The sequence below is a fragment of the Pelophylax lessonae genome (assembly GCF_965119305.1).
Source record: "Pelophylax lessonae genome assembly, chromosome: 2".
Lineage (NCBI taxonomy): Eukaryota > Metazoa > Chordata > Amphibia > Anura > Ranidae > Pelophylax > Pelophylax lessonae.
In genome coordinates this window covers 354,752,185-354,772,055 of record NC_138769.1, presented here as the reverse complement: position 1 = coordinate 354,772,055, position 19,871 = coordinate 354,752,185, and the positions used below count along the sequence as shown (strand labels likewise).

Here is a 19,871-nt window from a genome sequence, read left to right as displayed (position 1 = left end):
TAATAAGCAATAAATATTTTATACAAATAGCTGTATTGTACTTAATGTATCTGATTGCTGGGCTTTCCCAGGGCCTGCAATCAGAAATTTGCACAAACATTTTTCCAGCTTTGCAGATTGAAATGAATGCTTGTAATTTATATATGTTATTAGCCATAAGACAGGGGCGTAACTACAGGGGTTGCAGGGGTTGCAATCGCTACCGGGCCCCATGCTCCAGGGGGCCCGGTAGCAAACCAGTGGGTGAACTTCCAGGATAGCTAGGGTCACACTTGCGACCGGACCCTGGCATTGCACCACTGTGGGGAGGCCCCAAGATTGCAGGAAGGGGGCCCACAAGATTGCAGGAAGGGGGCCCACTGCAGAACTTGTGAAAGAATCCTGCTGCGGGACCGTAATAAAAGGCCATGCAACGAGTGCAAAGAGCCCCAGGATTAGTGGGAAGAGCCCTGGGCTTGAAGGTAAGGGCCCTGGCCAGGGGTCTGAGGGGCCCTTCATGGTTTCTTGCATCAGGGCCCTGAAGGTTCTAGTTACGCCTCTGCCATAAGACACTCGTGAATACTATCTTGGGGACAAAAGGTTAGTGGCCAACAATAAAAAAGAATTACCCCCACAAACACACATATCCAATACTTGGAGTATAAAGTATATGTTACTAAGAGAGTATTTTTTTCATTTAGCCAAGTAAATCTGTCTTCACTTCAAACACCCAGTTATGCACAGTGGAATGTTAAATATATCTAAAGCTTAAACCGATTTTTGTATAGTGTAGAATAGTTGAAACACCAGGTTTTTTACTGCTGTCATGCCGCATTGATGCAGTAATTCATACAAAAGGAGCCCCGACCAAGTATTGAGGGCATACTATACTGTACATGGACATACTTTTCAGTAAGCCAACATTTCTGTATTAAAAATCCTTTTTTTTTTTTTTTATTGGTCTTATGTAATATTCTAATTTTCCTAGATACTGAATTTTGGGTTTTCACTAGCTGTAAGCCATAATCATCAAAATTAACCACTTAAGCCCCGGAGGATTTGGCTGCTCAAAGAACAGAGCCTATTTTGAGATTCGGCACTGCGTGACTTTAACGGACAATTGCGCGGTCGTGCAAAACTGTACCCAAATGAAATTGATGTCCTTTTTTTTCCCACAAACAGGGCTTTCTTTTGGTGGTATTTGATCACTTGTGCAATTTTTATTTTTTGCGCTATAAACAAAAAAAGAGTGTCAATTTTGAAAAAATAACAATATTTTCACATTTGTTTAAATGAAATTCCCCCCCAAAAAATGTAAAAATCAAAATTTTTTAACATTTTAGGCCAATTTGTTTTCTGCTACATATTTTTGGTAAAAAAAAAAAAAAATCGCAATAAGCGTATTTTGATTGGTTTGCGCAAAAGTTATTGCGTTTACTAACTAAGGGAAAGATTTATGTCATTTTTATTGGGTTTTTTTTAACTAGTAATGGCGGCGATCTGCGATTTTTTTTGCGGGACTGCAACATTGCGGTGGATAGATCGGACCCCTGACTAACATTTTTGACACTTTTGGGGGTACCAGTGACATTACTACAGTAATCAGTGCTATACATATGCACTGTTACTGTAAAAATTACACTGGCAGGGAAGGGGTTAACTTTATTAGTGATTAAGGGGTTAAGTGTGTCCCTAGGGGCGTGATTCTAACTGTCAAGGGGCGTGGCTTGTGATGTAACCACAGAGACATACGATCCTACATAGCAGGACCGCATGATCTCTGCAGTTACACCAGGGAGAATGACAGGCGGCTTTATTTACATTAGCCGCCTGCCTTTCTCCCTCTCCAGCGGGAGATCGCGAGTGGCCGGTGGACATCGTAGCACTCGCCCCCATACAGGCTCCTGGGTGAGCGACGTAGTACTACGTTGGTTTGCCCAGGAGAGGCTGACTGTCGCAGCAAATATACTGTGGGTGGACGGCAAGCGGTTAAAAGAAAGAAATGCTTGAAATATATCACTCTGTGTGTAACGCATCTATATAAACTATATGAGTTTCACTTTTTGAATTGAATTACTGAAATAAATTACCTTTTTGATGGTATTCTAATTTTATGAGATGCACCTGTATGTGCAACCTGGCACATTTATAGTTAAAATAGGGAGGCTTCTGTTCTTTTTGTATTCCAATTATTATCCATCAGAAAATTGCCCTATTAATGTTTAGTAGTGGAGATAATGAAATAATGACTTTTAACTACTTCGTCAACTTCTATAGCAATGTTTGGCAGATTTTGCATAAGAGTCAATCTGTGTGTAATTATCCATAGTTTACAAACGAAGATAAAGGACTTTACAAAGCTGTGGTAAAAGATAGCAGGGGAGAGGACACCACTGAAATGGATCTTACCAAAGAAGGTAGGTGATGATCATCATTCAGCTGAAGGCTGTAAGTTTACTGAATGTGCACCTTCAAGGAAATGGTTTTATCTCTTTTCATATATTATAATATGATTACTTTTTTTTATTTTCTGTATTATTACACAGAATGTATTTTCTCTATGGTGATGTGTTTTTTTTTTTATTTTATTTTAAAATATATTAACAAAAAAAAAAACTTCCAAATAACTAACATAAAACTACAGGTTCCGTAGTATACTAACATTGATACCTGGGCCAATTTACCTACCAGCATGTCTTTGGAGTGTGCATAAAACCCATAGGGTCCTTTCACACGGGCTTTCTGATCAGGTCTGCCTATCAGTTTTTCAGGCGGACCTGATCGGATGCTCCATGCACCTCTATGGAGCGGTGGATGTCATCGGTGACATGTCCGCTGACACCAGCTGCTATCCGATCCGATCCTGTCCGCGAAATCTACACGGATGGAAACCCTATTTTCCATCAGTCTGGAGGATCGGATCAAGCGGTCCGTTTTCATCTGATCTCCCATAGAGGAGAGTGGGATTCTGATGGACCTGTCATCCGCCTGCCTGTGATCGGCAGATCGATCGCCTCTAAGCAAAACGGAGTCCACTGGACGGAAAGCCTGTGTGAAAGGACCCATACAGTCATGTTTGAGATTTGAACCGACAAACCTACTATGGGATGCTTTTATCTTTTAATTCCTTTAACTTTTTCCCTACACAAACTAATCTTAGAATGCTCCTTTTCCTAATTTAATAATTTCTTGCTTTTTGTTCACTTTTTATCTTTTTTAGGTTTTGAAGATATAATGCAGGAAATTTGTAGAATAAGTGGTAAGTGTTTAGGCACTGCATAGAAAAATTTGACTGTGAGTGCCTACGGTGGCCATGATTCAACATTTTGGGGTCAATTTATATTTTTTTTAACCAAGATTCACACAATTTTCACCCAAGATGTAAACATTTTTAAATTTAACGTGCAAATTTTTGAATCTTGGGTAAAATGTTAAAAAATAAACCCTTTTGTTTGTATTTTGTTTCATAATATTTATATATTTTCATACACAACAAAGTGAAAAAATAATATTAACCTTAAAGTAGAACTTAGCCCCCGTTCACATTAAGGCGACCTGTGAGGCGACCTGGTCGCCTCACAGGTCGCCGCAGATCGCCTTCCATAGGGAAGCTGCGGACCCGTTCAAATAGGAGCGACACAAGTCGCTCCGACTTAGAAAAAGGGTCCGGAGCTTCTTTGGGGCGACCAGGAGGCGACCGCCATAGACTTCAATGTTATGAAGTCCGTGGCGGCCGCTCCGAGGTCGCCCCTGGAAGTAGCGTCGCCTGTATGTGAACGGGGACTAAAAGGAAAAACTTTTTTTTTTTGGATAGAATAAGTGAGAGTTATAAACGCTGTCAGATTTTTTGCCATCTTTGTCCCATTAGGGAGACTTCTCTTATTTTTATGTCCCAAAGCCAAAACAGCAAGTTAAAGGAAATCCCTCAAAAATGAGGAAATCCCTGGTTGATACCAGGGTTACCAGAACTAGTGTCCCCTTTTGAAGATTTCCCTTCTTTTCCTGCTCTAGCGACAATGCAAAATTTTGGTTTTTCTGTGATAAAAACACATAGGATAAATAACGAGGATGAATCTCCCTAAAGGAGGCACAAACAGAAAATAAAACCTGACAGGTATTTTTTTAATCTCTCTCCACTCTATCCAAAACTAAAAAAAGGTTTGTCTTCAGTTGTAGGTTAAAGACTATATTTCACAAAACTACTAACAAAAATAGCAAAACGGACCTTCACTTTGGCTTTAAAGTTACCTTTGTTGGAATTATCTGCCCCTCTTGTAATTTAAATGGTGAAAAAAAATAAAAAAAATGTTTTAATAGATCTAGTCCACTTCCTTTTTCAATTACCTGGGCATATGATATAGATCTCATACTCCCAATAACTCCTGGGATATCATCATCACAAAAGTCTGCGTTTTTTTTTTTTTTTTAGCATGGGCAGGGCTGCTGTTAGAAATTATGGGGCCCCATACAGCCTACCTGACAGGGCCTCTTCCCCCTGCTGAAAGTGACTGAGGGCATATATTTATCAGCCCCTTTCTCTGTAGCCTTAGCTGCACAGATGAATGAATAGGAAGATCATTCACAAACTAAAGCACTGTAAACACAGTTTACTATGCTTCAGTCATGAATGGACACAGGGGTGATTGGTGCTGATCGCTCACTGTTCATTCAGGAATGGAAGGGGCCAGTAAATTGCATACAGTATCTCACAAAAGTGAGAACATCTCTAACATTTTTTGTAAATACTTTATTATATCTTTTCATATGACAACACTGAAGAAATGACACTTTGTTACAATGTAAAATAGTGAGTGTACAGCTTGTATAACAGTGTAAATTTGCTGTCCCCTCAAAATAACTCAACACACAGCCATTCATGTCTAAAGCACTGGCAACAAAAGTGAGTACACCCCTAAGTTAAAATGTCTAAATTGGGCCCAAAGTGTCAATATTTTGTGTGGCCACCATTATTTTCCAGCACTGCCTTAACCCCCTGGGCATGGAGTTCACCAGAGCTTCACAGGTTGCCACTGGAGTCCTCTTCCACTCCTCCATGATGACATCACAGAGCTGATGGATGTTAGAGACCTTGCGCTCCTACAACTTCCATTTAAGGATGCCCCATAAATGCTCAATAGGGGTTAGGTCTGGAGACATGCTTGGCCAGTCCATCACCTTTACCCTCAGCTTTGCAAGGCAGTGGTCATCATGGAGGTGTGTTTGGGGTTGTTATTATGTTAGAATACTGCCCTGCGGCCCAGTCTCCGAAAGGAGGGGATCATGCTCTGCTTCAATATGTCACAGTACGTTGGCATTCATGGTTCCCTCAACCAGCACTCATGCAGCCCCAGACCATGACACTCCTACCACCATGCTTGACTGTAGGCAAGACACACTTGTCTTTGTACTCCTTACCTGGTTGCCGCCACACATGCCTAACACCAGCTGAACCAAATACGTTCATCTTGGTCTCATCAGACCACAGGACATGGTTCCAGTAATCTATGTCCTTAGTCTGCTTGTCTTCAGCAAACTGTTTGTGGGCTTTCTTGTGCATCATCTTTAGAAGAGGCTTCCTTCTGGAACAACAGCCATGCAGACCAATTTGATGCAGTGTGCAGCCTATGGTCTGAGCACTGACAGGCTGACCACCCACTCCTTCAACCTATGCAGCATTGCTGGCAGCACTCATATGTCTATTTTCCAAAGCATCATAAACCTCTGTTTATGATGCTGAGCACGTGCATTCAACTTCTTTGGTCAGCCATGGCGAGGTCTGTTCTGATTGGAACCTGTCCTGTTTAACCGCTGTATGGTCTTGGCCACCGTGCTGCAGCTCAGTTTCAGGGTCTTGGCAATCTTCTTATAACCTAGGCCATCTTTATGTAGAGATACAATTCTTTTTTTCAGATACTCAGAGAGTTCTTTGCCATGAGGTGCCATGTTGAACTTCCAGTGACCAGTATGAAAGAGTGAGAGCGATAACACCAAAATTAACACACCTGCCTCCCATTCACACCTGAGACCTTGTAACACTAACAAATCACATGACACTGGGGAAGGAAAATGGCTAATTGGGCGCAATTTGGACATTTTTACTTAGGGGTGTACTCACTTTTGTTGCCAGCGGTAAGGTTTGTTGCCAGCAATGATGGCTGTGTGTTGAGGTATTTTGAGGGGACAGCTAATTTACACTCTTATACAAGCTGTACACTCACTACTTTACATTGTAGCAAAGTGTAATTTCTTCAGTGTTGTCACAGGAAAATATATAATATATTATTTAAAAAAATGTGAGGGGTGTACTCACTTTTGTGAGATACTGTATTTACCAGCCCCTTCCCCAGCTCTCCATCCTAAAACATCCCCCTGTGTACCCACAGCAGCTGCCAGCAGAAGAGGAGAGGAGGGAAGCCAGCAGCGGTGAAGGGGAAAGGGGCACACAGGGGGGCCCAGACAGCAGATGGAAGGTGCGAATGTGCTAGAACCAATCCCCTTGCAGTGCCAGCCAGAGGGAGAAAGAAGAGGAGAAGCTGGCAGCACTGCAAGGAGAGGCAGAAGAGGTTTGGTGTCTGCAATAAGACAGTACAGCCAGACCTCCATCTCAGCAGGTGCTCAAGCCCCATTTTGAACTGATGGGACCCAGGCACAGTACAGGAGGGCTGGCTGTACTGCCGTATCAGCGGCCCTGAGCGTGTAATTTACTTATGATGGGAGTAGGGCAAAAGAGGATGGAGGAGGAGGGTGGAGATAGGCAGAGACTGGCAGAGGAAGGCGGAAACGGTTTGATCAGAAGCTTCGTAGGCCAGAGAAGACATCTGAGGTCTAGAAGATATCAGATCAGATCTCTTCATAAAGAGGACCTATTATGCTTATTGCTATCACAAGGGTTGCTGTTCATCCTTTGTGGTAACAATTAAGTTGGCGTACGCAATTTTAAAGCATGACACGTTAGATATCTATTTACTTGGCGTAACATCATCTTTTTTATTTTACCAAAAATAAGGTATTATATAGTGTTTGTGTGCACTAAAATTCATTAAAGTGTATTTTTTTTTTTTTTTTTTTAATGTGTTTGAAATAGACATACTTTGTGACATAAAAAATTGCAATACCCACCATTTTATTCTCTAGAGTCTCTGCTAAAAATAAATATATATATATATATATATATATATATATATATATATATATATATATATATATATATATTGTTTGGGGGTTCTAAGTAATTTTCTAGCACAAAAAATTTACATTTTTACATATATGTGAGAAATTTTAGAATTGGCCTGGGAGTCAAATGGTGAAACTGACCAATTTTATGTTGTCTTCTACAAGCAATGTCTGCCTCCCCACTGAAATGTAAAGGCACAGCTGACGGAATTAAGATCTACAGTGATGTGAAATATTTCATGGAGAGCATGAATCCTGTGTGGCACCACAAGTATGTTGATCAGTATTCCTTTAACTAATACAATTACCAGCACCCTCTTGTGTATGCACAGAGCAGCCCGAATCCTCCTCTTCTCAGGTCCCTCTTCGCTGCTCCTAGCCCCTCGCTCCTGTTGAGTGCCCCCACAGCAAGCAGCTTTCTATGGGGGTAACCGAGCCGAGTCACAGCTCCCTGTGTCCATTCAGACATGGAGCCCCAACCCAGTCCCGCCCCCCTCTCTCTCCTGATTGACTAGCTGATTTGATTGACAGCAGCGGCAGCCAATGGCTCAGCCAATCAGGAGGGAGAATCTCAGACGGCTGAGACACTCGTGGACATCGCTGAACAGAGAGGGAACTCGGGTATGTGTTAGGGGGGCTGCTACACACAGAAGATTTTTTTTATCTTAATGCCCAGAATGCATTAGGATAAAAAACCTTCTGACTTTACAACCCCCTTTTCAGGGCTGTGAATGAGGTAAATGAACAGTACCTGATGAGACTGCCCAGGAAATAGTTTGCTTCCTGGGGGCTGAAATTCCAAGAAGATTGTTGCAGACAGAAGCTTCTCACTCAGGTGTCATGACGATTGATTTTTGAATATCTTTTAGTTGTTTGGATGATTTTGATTATGTATTACAAAAATACCATTATATAATTTAAAGAAAAACATCCATTGTTCATATAGTATAACTAAAGGCAACATTGTTTTTTTTTAGTTTTGGATGTAGTGGAGAGGGATAAGAACCCCTGTCGGGGTTTTTATTTCTGCCTGCGTCCCCATTAGGGGGATTCACACTCTCTATTTATCCTGCTTGCTAATATCATTAAAAGTGAAAGTAAAAGAAAATCCCACATTTTGGGTTGTCCCCAGAAAAGTAAGAGTGATGAAATCTTCCAATGGGGACACTAGTTCTGGTGACCTGGGGGTCCCCTGGAAATTCCCCTAATTTGCAGGGATTTCCTCTCACTTCCTGTTATGTTCCTTGCTATGGGACAGGAAGTGAAGGGGAATCTCTGCAATGGGACAGAGATGGCAAAAACAAATCTGATAGGGGTTATAACCTTCACTTCACTCTATCAAAAATGGAAAAAAAAAGGTTATTGCTCATAGTTTTACTTTGATGTTTAAAGAAAACTCATGTCATTATTTGTTGCACACAGAGATAAGAAATTAAGCAGTACAGATCGACTTAAATCAGGAAGCACAATGGAGCAGGTTTGGCTGCACATTACAAATCCTACAGATTCAGATCGGGGGCTGTACATGCTGGAACTGTCTGATGGCAAGGACATTCATAAGCGAACTTTTGATCTGAGTGGTAAAGGTAATATCAGCTAATTTACCTCCCAAATGTTAAGGTTGTAACCGTCCAATACAAAGATGAAGACATTTATAATGGCACCTAAACCATATCTAACTTAAGAGCCAACATTTCATATAATGCAACTTACCAGTCTTTAGATGTGGTGGCTGAATTTGTTTTCTTTTTTCAGAAACATTACCAGCAAGTATCAAAATTTCCCAGTGATCTTGCCATAAATGCAATGTTCTTGTCACTTCCTGTGAGCTGAACTGAAAGCACAGACAACCTTATCTTTCTCCTGTAAACTACTAATGTCCTACCCCCAATAGAATGGAAACGAAGAGAGAAGGACATATTTGTAGTCAGGCCTGGATAACAGCCATGGCTGCCTCCATAGATATAGTGGGTGGGTGAGCGTAGCGATCCAGGGACAGGAAGTGCGTTTTTCTCAGTAACAGTATAGGTAAAAATAAAGAGAAAAGGCCTGCAAATTGGAAACTAATGCAACCACCTCATCCAAGGACTTGTAAGCTGCAATATTTTGAACATGTGTTGCACATGTTAGCGTTAATTCACAAAAGCATAACGTATGCAGTATTTCACTTTCAAGCTCTCTTTAACTTATGTTAACTATAACATTAACAATACCAATATCATTATTACATGGATCTGCTGGAATTTCCTTGCATAAATTATTGATTATTTTTAAAATATATTTTCTATATGTAAAAGTCAAGTCACAAAGATTATAGGGTTCCTAAGGTACCTAAACACCCAGTGTTTAATTTTTGGGGTTCTTGGAGACTTTTTTTTAGCATCAAACGGCCAGCTCTTGGGTTGAATTTGCTGACCTGGCCACTTCTGGACAAATTACAAGTTCTTTTAAGTCTAAGCCACTTGTAGATTATTTTCCTTACAGTGAAATTATTGATTTCAAATCATTTGGCAATCCAATTTCCAAACTCGTAGGCATGCACAACTTTCTTTCTGGAGGACCTTGGAGAGCTCTGTTGATCTTGGCATGATGACAATACATACAGTATGGCAATAGCAAACAGAACACTAGACCCTAGATATCTGCGGTTTAAATAAGACATATTCCACTTGCCTACTGTATAAGAAGCTTCTAGTCATTGGCACCTAATCTGGAACACCAGATTCCCTTCCCCCTCCCTATCAGGCAACCCCATGGGATAAGTCCCATGCTGACCAAAATAACATACCATGTCCCTCAAGGGTACGAGTTCATGTTCAAATACGGAAATATAATTTGCAGAATACATAGAAGACCACATTCTAATATAAATAAAGGGAATCAGAGGACAACTCGTCGGGGGGGGGGGGGGGGGAGTATCTTAGGCCAACTCAAACCCAAGGAGCAGTAAGTGTACACTAGGACTGGAATGGACCCCAGATCATAACCATCAGTGCCTTATGAGCATAATAGAGTAATAAGGTCAATAGTGTGCGCTGAGCTCTAGTAGGCACCAACCCCTCCACCAGACCAAGCAGGCATACCGCCACAGTCATGGGGACGTGTATTGAGGTAACCTCCATTATTGATTTAAGTATGTAATTCCAGTGATCCTTGACCAGCGGACAGTGCCAAAACACATAGCCAAAATCAGTGTGCACCAGTTTTAGTAAATCTCCCTCACCATGTCAGTTTAATGTGTCATTTGTTCAAGTATATCATCTTTATCTGTAAGCACTGAATGAATCAAGATCCAATGTTTGCCTGAATTGCAATCATGTTTAACTGTTGTGAAAGTGAAAATTACATTTATAAGTACGTCATCTTTTTTTTATATACTTGTCTTTTTTTAGTATTTGATGATTTATTGGCAGAACAACAGAAATGCAAGTAAGTATATATAATATATAGTTTGACCTGGTTTATTAAAGTAAAACTCTAATCAAACACCTACATTCACAAATACGTATAATGTATAATTACTAGTGATGACTGAACCTGCTTGGGTTGAAATTGTGAGCTGTAATGCAAATCCTATTGAAGTCAATAGGTGAATCTTTAAAATCATCCCCCCAATCCCTAACCCCTGAGCCACATCAAGCCGCAAGCCTTCAGCATTAGTAAATAGATAGGAAAGTATATCATATTTACTTGTTAAACTTTAACATTTCCTTATTTACTTCCTGGTTTCAAGGCCTAAGCAAATTATGTCATACATCGCAGGAGTCTTCATGAGGGGAGGAGGGGTTTACTAAGCTAAGCACATCCTTTTGCCTGTATGCCTGAGCTAAGGGCAGATGGATTGCAGGAAGTAATTGCTACATTAATCATTTGCTTTTATTTAAGATGATCACAGCTACAAATGATTGAAGGGGGTGTTTTTCTAAGTGATTTCTCTGCAAAATAAAGCATGGTGACTTGAATCAATGGGGGAGATTGCTTTAAATAATAAAAATGTATTACATAGCGCTTTTGGTTTGTGGTGCTCAGATACAGTGTAGTTCTGTTCTTCTTAAGAAACAGCATGATCATCAACAATTCCTAGGCCTACTCATGGCTTTTTTTCTAAGAGAATAGGTGCAGGAACCCACCCTCCCCAGTCAACTCCCTGCCCCCAACCTCACCCCCTCTCGTACCCAGTCCCGCCCCCCAATCCCTCCATTTCTCGAGAAGTAAAGTGATGCCAAATAATGGATGTGGCCAAGGCTTACCTTCTCCCTAGGGTTGCCACTTCATCCCTCTAAAACCAAACACATAATAATTGCACAGGTTCTGAGGCTACTTTAATGCAGACAAGGCACCAAGTGAATTTAATTACCACCTTAATCAGCCACAGAACCTGTGCAATTAATATGTGTTTGGTTTTAAAGGGATAAGGTGGCAACCCTACTTCTCCCCCATCCATAGCTACCCCCCCCCCCTCCGTCCACAGGTCACCCTCCCCCATAAACATCTCCCCCCTCATCCACAACTCACCTCCCCTGCCATCCACAGCTCACCTACCTCCTCATTCACAGCTCACCTTTCCCCCCCATTCACAGCTCACTCCCCTTCCCCCATCCAAAGCTAACCATCTTCCCCCATCCACAGCTCACTCATCCTCTCCATCCACAGCTCACTCATCCCCTCCATCCACAGCTCACCCTCTCGCCCCCCATCCACAGCTCACTCCCCCCCAATCCACATCTCACCTTCCCCTCAATCCACAGCTCACCCCCCATTTACAGATTAGCCTCCCCCCCTGCCCACAGCTCACTATCGACCCATCCACAGCTCACCCTCTTCCCCCATCCACAGCTCACCCTCTCCCCCCCCCCCCCATCCACAGCTCACTCCCCCCCCAATCCAAAGCTCACCTTCCCCTCAATCCACAGATCACCCCCCCCCATTTACAGCTTAGCCTCTCCCCCCTGCCCACAGCTCACTATCGACCCATCCACTGCTCACCCTCTTCCCCCTATCACAGCTAACTTGCCCCCTCCCCCCATCCACAGCTCACTCTCTCCCAAATCCACTACTCACCTTCCCCCCAATCCACAGCACCCCCCCATCCACAGTGCAACCCCCCTCCATCCACAGCTCACCCTGTACCCCCTGCACACAGCTCACTCTGCCCCCAACCACACCCCCTCTTTCCACAGCTCACCCCCCCACCTGCCCACAGCTTACCTCCCCCACCATCCACAGCTCACCCTCTCCCTTGTCCACAGCTCACACTCCCCCCATCCACACACCAACTTTCCTACACAGTTCACTTTCTCCCCCCCCCCCCACATTCCATAGTTCACCTTAGCATGCAACACCCCCCCCCCCCCCATTCACAACTCACCCACCTTTTTTACCCTCTGTCAACTTGTCACCTCTCAATCCCAACTCCTCCACCTTTCACCTCTGCACGTCCCCCAACAGCTCTCTTCTAAGTCTGTACAAATTCCCCTGCACCTAGCTCTCACTTTAAACAATCTATAGCATAGATTGTTCCTCCAGCTCTGACGTCTGGAGAATATCAACAGCTTCTCCACAGCTGTCTCTCTGCCCATTCGTTCCCCCACCCCCTTCCCTCCCTTTCCCTCTGCAGTTCTCTCACCTCTTTACAGTTGCAGTGGTGCAGCCGGATGGGCTTTTTTTTTTTCCATGTCTCCTTTGTGCAGCTCCACCTATTAGATCTGTGTAGCACAGATCCGAGGAGAAGTTTCAGATCGCTTCACTCGACTCGGTGCTACACAGATTTGACAGGCAGTGGGCAGTCACAGAAGCTGCCTCCGGAATTTCAGTTAAAAAAATGCTGACAATTGTGGGGTTTGGACTCTGGGCACCCATCAACCAATGAGTGGAGGTGCCCTGGATGCTGGGGCTAGCACAGAGAAGCTGGTGGAGGAAGTGGGTAGAACTTCCTCTACCAGCTTCTGTGTTAAGTGACAGGCAGGAGAGGAGAGAGCTGTGGCGGAGGTGGCGGAATGGCGTTCTGCCACGTTCCAGGCTGAAAAAAATGCCCTGGGCCTACTTATTGTTATGTTAAATCTCCAAATCTTTATTTATCCAAAGTTACTGAATAGACATGTAAGAACTACATAAGAGAACTATTGTCAAGTAGAAGCTAGAACATTTTGTTTTTAATAAGATGTTTAATTAAAAATGTATGCTATTCATTCCATTCTGCGTATCAGCATGTGAAACATGAATAATATTTTATTTTCTGTTTTCTAGGCAAGAAGAAATAATAGAAAAAAGTAAGTGAAAATAAACATTTAACATTAAAACATTTAATAAACACTTGATATAAATAAGTCCCTTCAACATACATGTGCAATTATATTCCTAGTAGAAAAAAAGAAGTTACTTACTAAATTACTTTATTACACAATGACCATAATGGTTTGCTGTACAACTGAAATGTCATATAGTGTTACTTCGAAATATAGATAAGTGACAGCAGAAAAGGACCAAGTGGTACATCAGGTCTGCCACTTTTTTAATTTTGTTTGGTTTTTAACCTTTTTGTCTAAGCATAGGTCTTTTTGTCGCAATCATGTTTAAAACAGAAGTATGGACTTTAGTTTTTTTTTAGTTTCATAATTACCTAGGTCAATGCAGCATTAGTTTGATGCTGCATCTGTCCCCCACTGGCTCTAACAATGAGAACCGAGTGATCTAATATTGCATATCGCTGGGTTCTCACAGCTCCCCGAGCAGAGAGCGGCTGACTGTCAGTTCTGCTCTGCCCCTCCTCGCTCACTGAAGCGCTGGGCTGTGGAGGGGGCAGGAGTGGCCAGTTTAGGCCCTCAGTGGCTCGCTGAGAGGCTAAGCCGGGTGCCGATCCAGGCACGTGGGCAGATCTTGGTCGCAATCTTGGCCGAGCCTGGACCAGCTCTGTGACGTCAGCAGATAGCGGACTTCAGCCCGCTGTGTGCTGAAAATGGGTCACAGGAATGCAAAACCAACTGCACTCCTGTGATCCACAGGAGAAGTACAGCGAAGCAAGCTTTGGCTGTACTTCTTCTTTAAGTTCCCCCATTGTTGTACACTTAGGATTATTTTTCCCTAAGTGCATTATTTTGATTATTACCAAATGCTATGCTGAAATCAGGATAGGCTAGGCCCACAGTATCACCCTGGTCGAAATAAAATAAAGATATTTTTCAAACTACCAGTGCCTCAATTTTTAGTGTAACACAGTAAAAATGACCCACTTTGTTGTTGCAGCTAGAACACTGTCATGTGTACCCACATCCTCCAGACATATACGTACATAAATAAAAGCGCAGTGCAACAAAAATAACCAGATTCATATAAGTATTGTGAATTATCCCCTGTATACAACCTAGGTGTATTATACAATGCTCAAATTAAAAAACGTGATAGATACGTGTCTCCTCTAATGGGCAGACTCCGACAACATATGTTCACACAAGTCGGTGAATATAATCAATGGCTTTACAATTCAGAAATAAAGTGCAATAATCCTCAGTGAGCGAGTTGTTGCTTGACGCAGAAAAACTGGTGTAGAGTACTCTTGCAGATAACATATGCCACAGTTCTCACTATTGAATATCACAGAGAATAGAAGTCACCGTGCCCCATTTCCATTGCCCATCACCCAGGCCCGCCACATGTGTGCATGAGGGATCCTGTATTGTGATCACTGTAGGAGAATGGTGAGTTAACACCTGCTCTGGTAATTTGTGTGTTTATGATACTTCCAGATCGAGCCAAAGTGGTCCGAGGTCTTCCAGATCTGGCAACAATAATGGTAGATAAGGTATGTTTATGAATGGTCATTGCCTTGTAGTGCATAATATGTGTTCATGCCATAATAAACAGTATATTGTAATGAAAGTTGTTTTAATAATGAATAGATAACACTATGCACAGAATCTAAAATATCAACAATATAAAGCTGATCTTTTCTCCAAATAAAAAAAAAAATGCATTTTATTTGACTGAGAGCGAAGGGCAGAAATGCCAAGAGCATTCAGCCAATATAGCTTTTTATTTTTTTTTACATATAACGTACTTCTACCATTATAAATCACACTTAGCGGATCTATGTATAAAATGTTCATTGTTCGGATCTCTTAAGGGAGTTCTCTGGTTACAGCTCTGGTTACAGCATTCTCTTTCAATTTATAACATCAGCATTGTAATAATAGTACAAACAATAGTTATATCTGACAATCCAATATAATTTTACTTGAAAAATCTCCTTTCATGTTGTGAGTTCTGCCTGTTCCACAACTTCCTAAATTTCCTCCATGCTTTGCAGCATCTCCTCTGCTCATTTCTATGGTTTACATTTGATTTCTAAGAACTATATATCCCATGGTCTGTAGTTCGGAGACAGCAGGCTCTATGAAATGTGTGACACATCAGTGTATATACACAGAGCATAATAAATGTGTGATATATAAATCAAGGAAGTAAATCTGTGCGATTCTTCACAAAGTAGGTTTACAAACTTCAGAATCCTTCGCATTAATAGGAGTAGACTTTTAAGCACTTTTAGTAGCTTATTTATTCACCTACGGAGTATGCAGCTTTTTTTATCTTTAAATCCTTGCTTGTGTTCCATTTTAAGCTAGTGCCACCAGGTTTCCTGTTTCAGTGGATCCTTTCCTATGCAACATGCTATGGAATTACCCTTGCATGCAGAGACTAGAGCACACAGCACTGTAGCCTAGGATCACAAGGCACTCCCTGCTCCTCCTACTGCGCCCCCCCCCTTTCCTTCTCCAAGCTAATAGACTGGCATTGTCGGCTCTTATCTCTTTTCTGTAAAGACCAGATGTTCAGGGAAGTAGGACTGAGAGAACAGGAGTTAGCAACATTAAAAGCTGTGAGCAGCAACAGCTGGCGCAGGAGTTGTATCAGAGAGTTTACTGGGGAATGTTTAGAATATTATACTGAATGTGTAAAGCTAAAAAACACTGAGGGCCTAACACTACTTTAAGCATTTGGACATGATGAATGTCTATCACAGCCTTTCTCAACCTTTTGAGAATTCTCAACCTTGAAATAAATTTCTGGTCTCGGGGAACCCCTGCTAAAAATAAAAAATCTACAACTCATGACACATTAGTGTGACAGTCAGTGGGAAGAATGTTCCTTACTCTTGTCATCATTGGGAAGAATTCCCCCCTTACAGATAGCTAAAAAGAACAATGGTGTCATTGGGAACTTATCTGAGAGGCAGAAATCGCCCATTGCTCAAGAAACCCTTAGCAACCTAGGGAGGAACCCTGGGGTTCCACTGAACCCTGGCTGAGAAACCCTGCTGTACATCAATAAAAAAAAATACTGCATAATGGCCAGTAGATGGAGCTGACAATCATAGGAGATAATTGTTTTACAAATAATATGGCAGACCTTCACAGCGAACATGTTATACATAGACCCCTGATTGTTTTATATGTAAACAATTTCTGTAGAAAATTGTTTTCATTTGGGCTTGGGCTATTCCATGACCTGTGGGGTATATTGCATTCCTCTTCTCCCTGTTTGTCCCTACCTTTAACCTGCCTGCTTATTTCTGGTAAGTGGAGATGCTGTCCAGTCATGTGATTACAGTAAGCAATTCTCCCTGGTTACCCATTATTTTCCTAAAAGGACATGCAGGGGGACACATAGCACTGGGTAGTTCAAGATAGGAACATTTCATTTCTGCTGCATCTGCTACTTACTTACTTATCTGCATCTTGCTAACCAGATGTAGAAAATACATAATAACAAAATTATACAGTATGTTTATTACATACAGTGCATCTGGAAAGTATGCACAGCACTTCACTTTTTCCACATTTTGTTATGTTACAGCTTTATTCCAAAATGAAATCAATTCATTTTTTTCCTACAATTCTTAAAATTCTACAAACAATACCCCATAATGACAATGAGAAAGAAGGTTATTTGAGATCTTTGCAAATTTATTAAAAATAAAAAACAAAAAAAATCACATGTTCATAAGTATTTTCAGCCTTTGCTCAATACTTCGTTGAAGCACCTTTGGCACTAATTACAGCCTCAAGTCTTTGTGAGTATGATGCTACAAGCTTGGCACACCTATGTTTGGGCAGTTTCTCCCATTCTTCTTTGCAGGAACCCTCAAGGTCTATCAGATTGGATGGGGAGCGTCAGTGTACAGCCATTTTCAGATCTCTCCAGAGATGTTCAATTGGATTCAAGTCTGGGCTCTGGCTGGGACACTCAAGGACATTCACAGAGTTGTCCCGTAGCCACTCCTTTGTTATCTTGGCTGTGTGCTTAGGGTCGTTGTCCTGTTGGAAGATAAACCTTTGCCCCAGTCTGAGGTCCAGAGCGCTCTCTGGAGCAGGTTTTCATCAAGAATGTTTCTTTACATTGCTGATTCCTGACTAGTCTCCCAGTTCCTGCCACTGAAAAACATCCCCACAGCATGATGTTGCCACCACCATGCTTCACCGTAGGGATAGTATAGGCCAGGTGATGAGCAGTGCCTGGTTTCCTTCAGACATGACGCTATTCCGGTCAAAGAGTTCAATCTTTGTTTCATCAGATGAAAGAATTTTGTTTCTCATGGTCTGAGAGTCCTTCAGATGCCTTTTGGCAAACTCCAGGCAGGCTGTCATGTGCCTTTTACTGAGGAGTGGCTCCCATCTGGCAACTCTACCATACAGGCCTGATTGGTGGAGTGCTGCACAGATGGTTGTTCTTCTGGAAGGTTCTCCTCTCTCCACAGAGAAACGCTGGAGCTCTGTCAGAGTGATCATCGGGTTATTGGTCACCTCCCTGACTAAGGCCCTTTTCCCCCCCGATCGCTCAGTTTGGCCAGGCGGCCTGCTCTAGGAAGAGTCCTAGTGGTTCCAAATGTCTTCCATTTGCGGATGATGGGGGCCACTGTGCTCTTTGGGACCTTCAATGCTGCAGAAATGTTTCTGTACCCTTCCCCAGATCTATGCCTTGATACAATCTTGTCTTGGGGGTCTGTACAATCTTGTCTCGGGGGTCGGTACAATCTTGTCTCGGGGGTCTACAGACAATTCCTTGGACTTCATGGCTTGGTTTGTTCTCTGACATGCACTGTTAATTGTGGGACCTTATATAGATGGGTGTGTGTCTTTCCAAATCACACAAGTTGTAGAAACATCTCAAGGATGAACAGTGGAAACAGAATGCACCCGAGCTCCATTTTAAGTCATGGCAAAGGCTGTGAATACTAATGTACTTGTGATTTTTTCCTTTTTTATTTTTAATAAATTTGCAAAAATCTCAAACAAACTTCTTTCACGTTGTCATTATGGGGTATTGTTTGTAGAATTTTGAGGAAAATAATGAATTCAATCCATTTTGGAATAAGGCTGTAACATGAAAAAGTGAATCCCTGTGAATACTTTCGGGATGCACAGAGCATACTACAAACCTAGGTACTGTTTTTTCAGTATAGAAATAGCCATGTATAAATACAGAACATAACAGACAGTTTCTAATAATGCAACTTTAAATGGTTTAAAAAGCTGGGGGGCTTAGAGTTTAAATTACCAAGAACAGACATGGCCACTAGAGACATCAATAAAACGGCGCTCACCACCAACCATCATCCGCCCCCCATTTTTTTTTTTTTTCAGTCTTTCCTTGTTTGTTATACTGGAAAGAGCATGCATATACATTTACCATTTTAACAGGCAGGGCAGCTGCAATAAGGCAGCTAAAAGGACATATACAAGATATATTCAATTTTACACATGATACAAAATACTTTGTTTTTCGCCTGCATTTACTTTGTGGAATGCAATAGCCAAAATATCAGTGAAAATATATTTTGCATAAAAATTATGGAATAAGGGCTCATTCACACAGGCAGGCTGGGGGGGAAAAGCGGTATAAGCAGGTGGTTGAGCAGCAATTTTACTGACCCCTTGGCCACCCACCCAAACAGGGCAATGCAACCACCCAGGGATGTAACCTTGCATAGCAATCACAGTTGTTGCAAAAATGAAAAGGCGTGTCACATTTGACAGAAGATCACTTTTCAGAGGTGTTTGACAGACACTGCCTGCTTTAACTTTCAAAATGCCAACCCACTGCATGGCAACCACATGCAGTGGGTTGGCATTTTGAAAGTTAAAGCAGGGAGTGTCTGTCAAACACCTCTAAAATGTGATCTATTGTGGAAAAAAAAATGGTCAGGGTGTAGGTTATTTAAGAAAATATTTCACATTGTACACATTTATCCTTGCAAAAGTTGAACTTGAATACTGCATGTGACATTTTTTTATTTTTTGCTTGTATTGCTAGACTTTGTGTTTGACATGTCACATATCTGGAGACCCTGCTCCTGAAGTCTCCTGGGTAAAGAATGAGAAGAAAGTGATATTCAAAGATCGTTATAAACTTGAAGTTCAGGGTACTGTGGTAACTATGACCATAGAGAAGATCTGTGCTGAAGATTCAGGCCGCTATCGTATAACTGTGAAAAACAAGTATGGTTCAGAGGTTGGGCAGGTAACAGTAAGTGTATTTAAGCACGGTGAAGAACCAGAAGAACTGAAGAACGTACCAGACATAACTGCAGATCTAGAGTCACTGACACCATGAGAAGAAGGGGAAATCGTAACACTTTATTCAAAAAACATGTAAAGTCTGCAGAAAGATTGCAATTAAATAAAAAGATGAAAGCAATAAAAAGATGCTGTGTATATTTGCGTTTG

At 41.8% G+C, this 19,871-nt stretch overlaps 1 protein-coding gene across 2 annotated transcripts in view; it reads left to right on the top strand.

The window, feature by feature from the left end:
- MYOM3 (myomesin 3) overlaps positions 1 to 10,586 on the top strand; it is a 92,254-nt gene extending 81,668 nt beyond the window's left edge. For both annotated transcript variants that reach the window (XM_082244304.1, XM_082244303.1), the window contains 5 exons: positions 2,309 to 2,396; positions 3,200 to 3,238; positions 7,318 to 7,423; positions 8,575 to 8,738; positions 10,545 to 10,586. In XM_082244304.1, coding sequence (XP_082100430.1) covers positions 2,309 to 2,396; positions 3,200 to 3,238; positions 7,318 to 7,423; positions 8,575 to 8,738; positions 10,545 to 10,585 — 438 coding nt within the window. In that variant the 3' untranslated portion in view covers position 10,586. The remainder of the gene's footprint in view (positions 1 to 2,308; positions 2,397 to 3,199; positions 3,239 to 7,317; positions 7,424 to 8,574; positions 8,739 to 10,544) is intronic.
- The last annotated feature ends 9,285 nt before the right edge of the window (positions 10,587 to 19,871 follow it).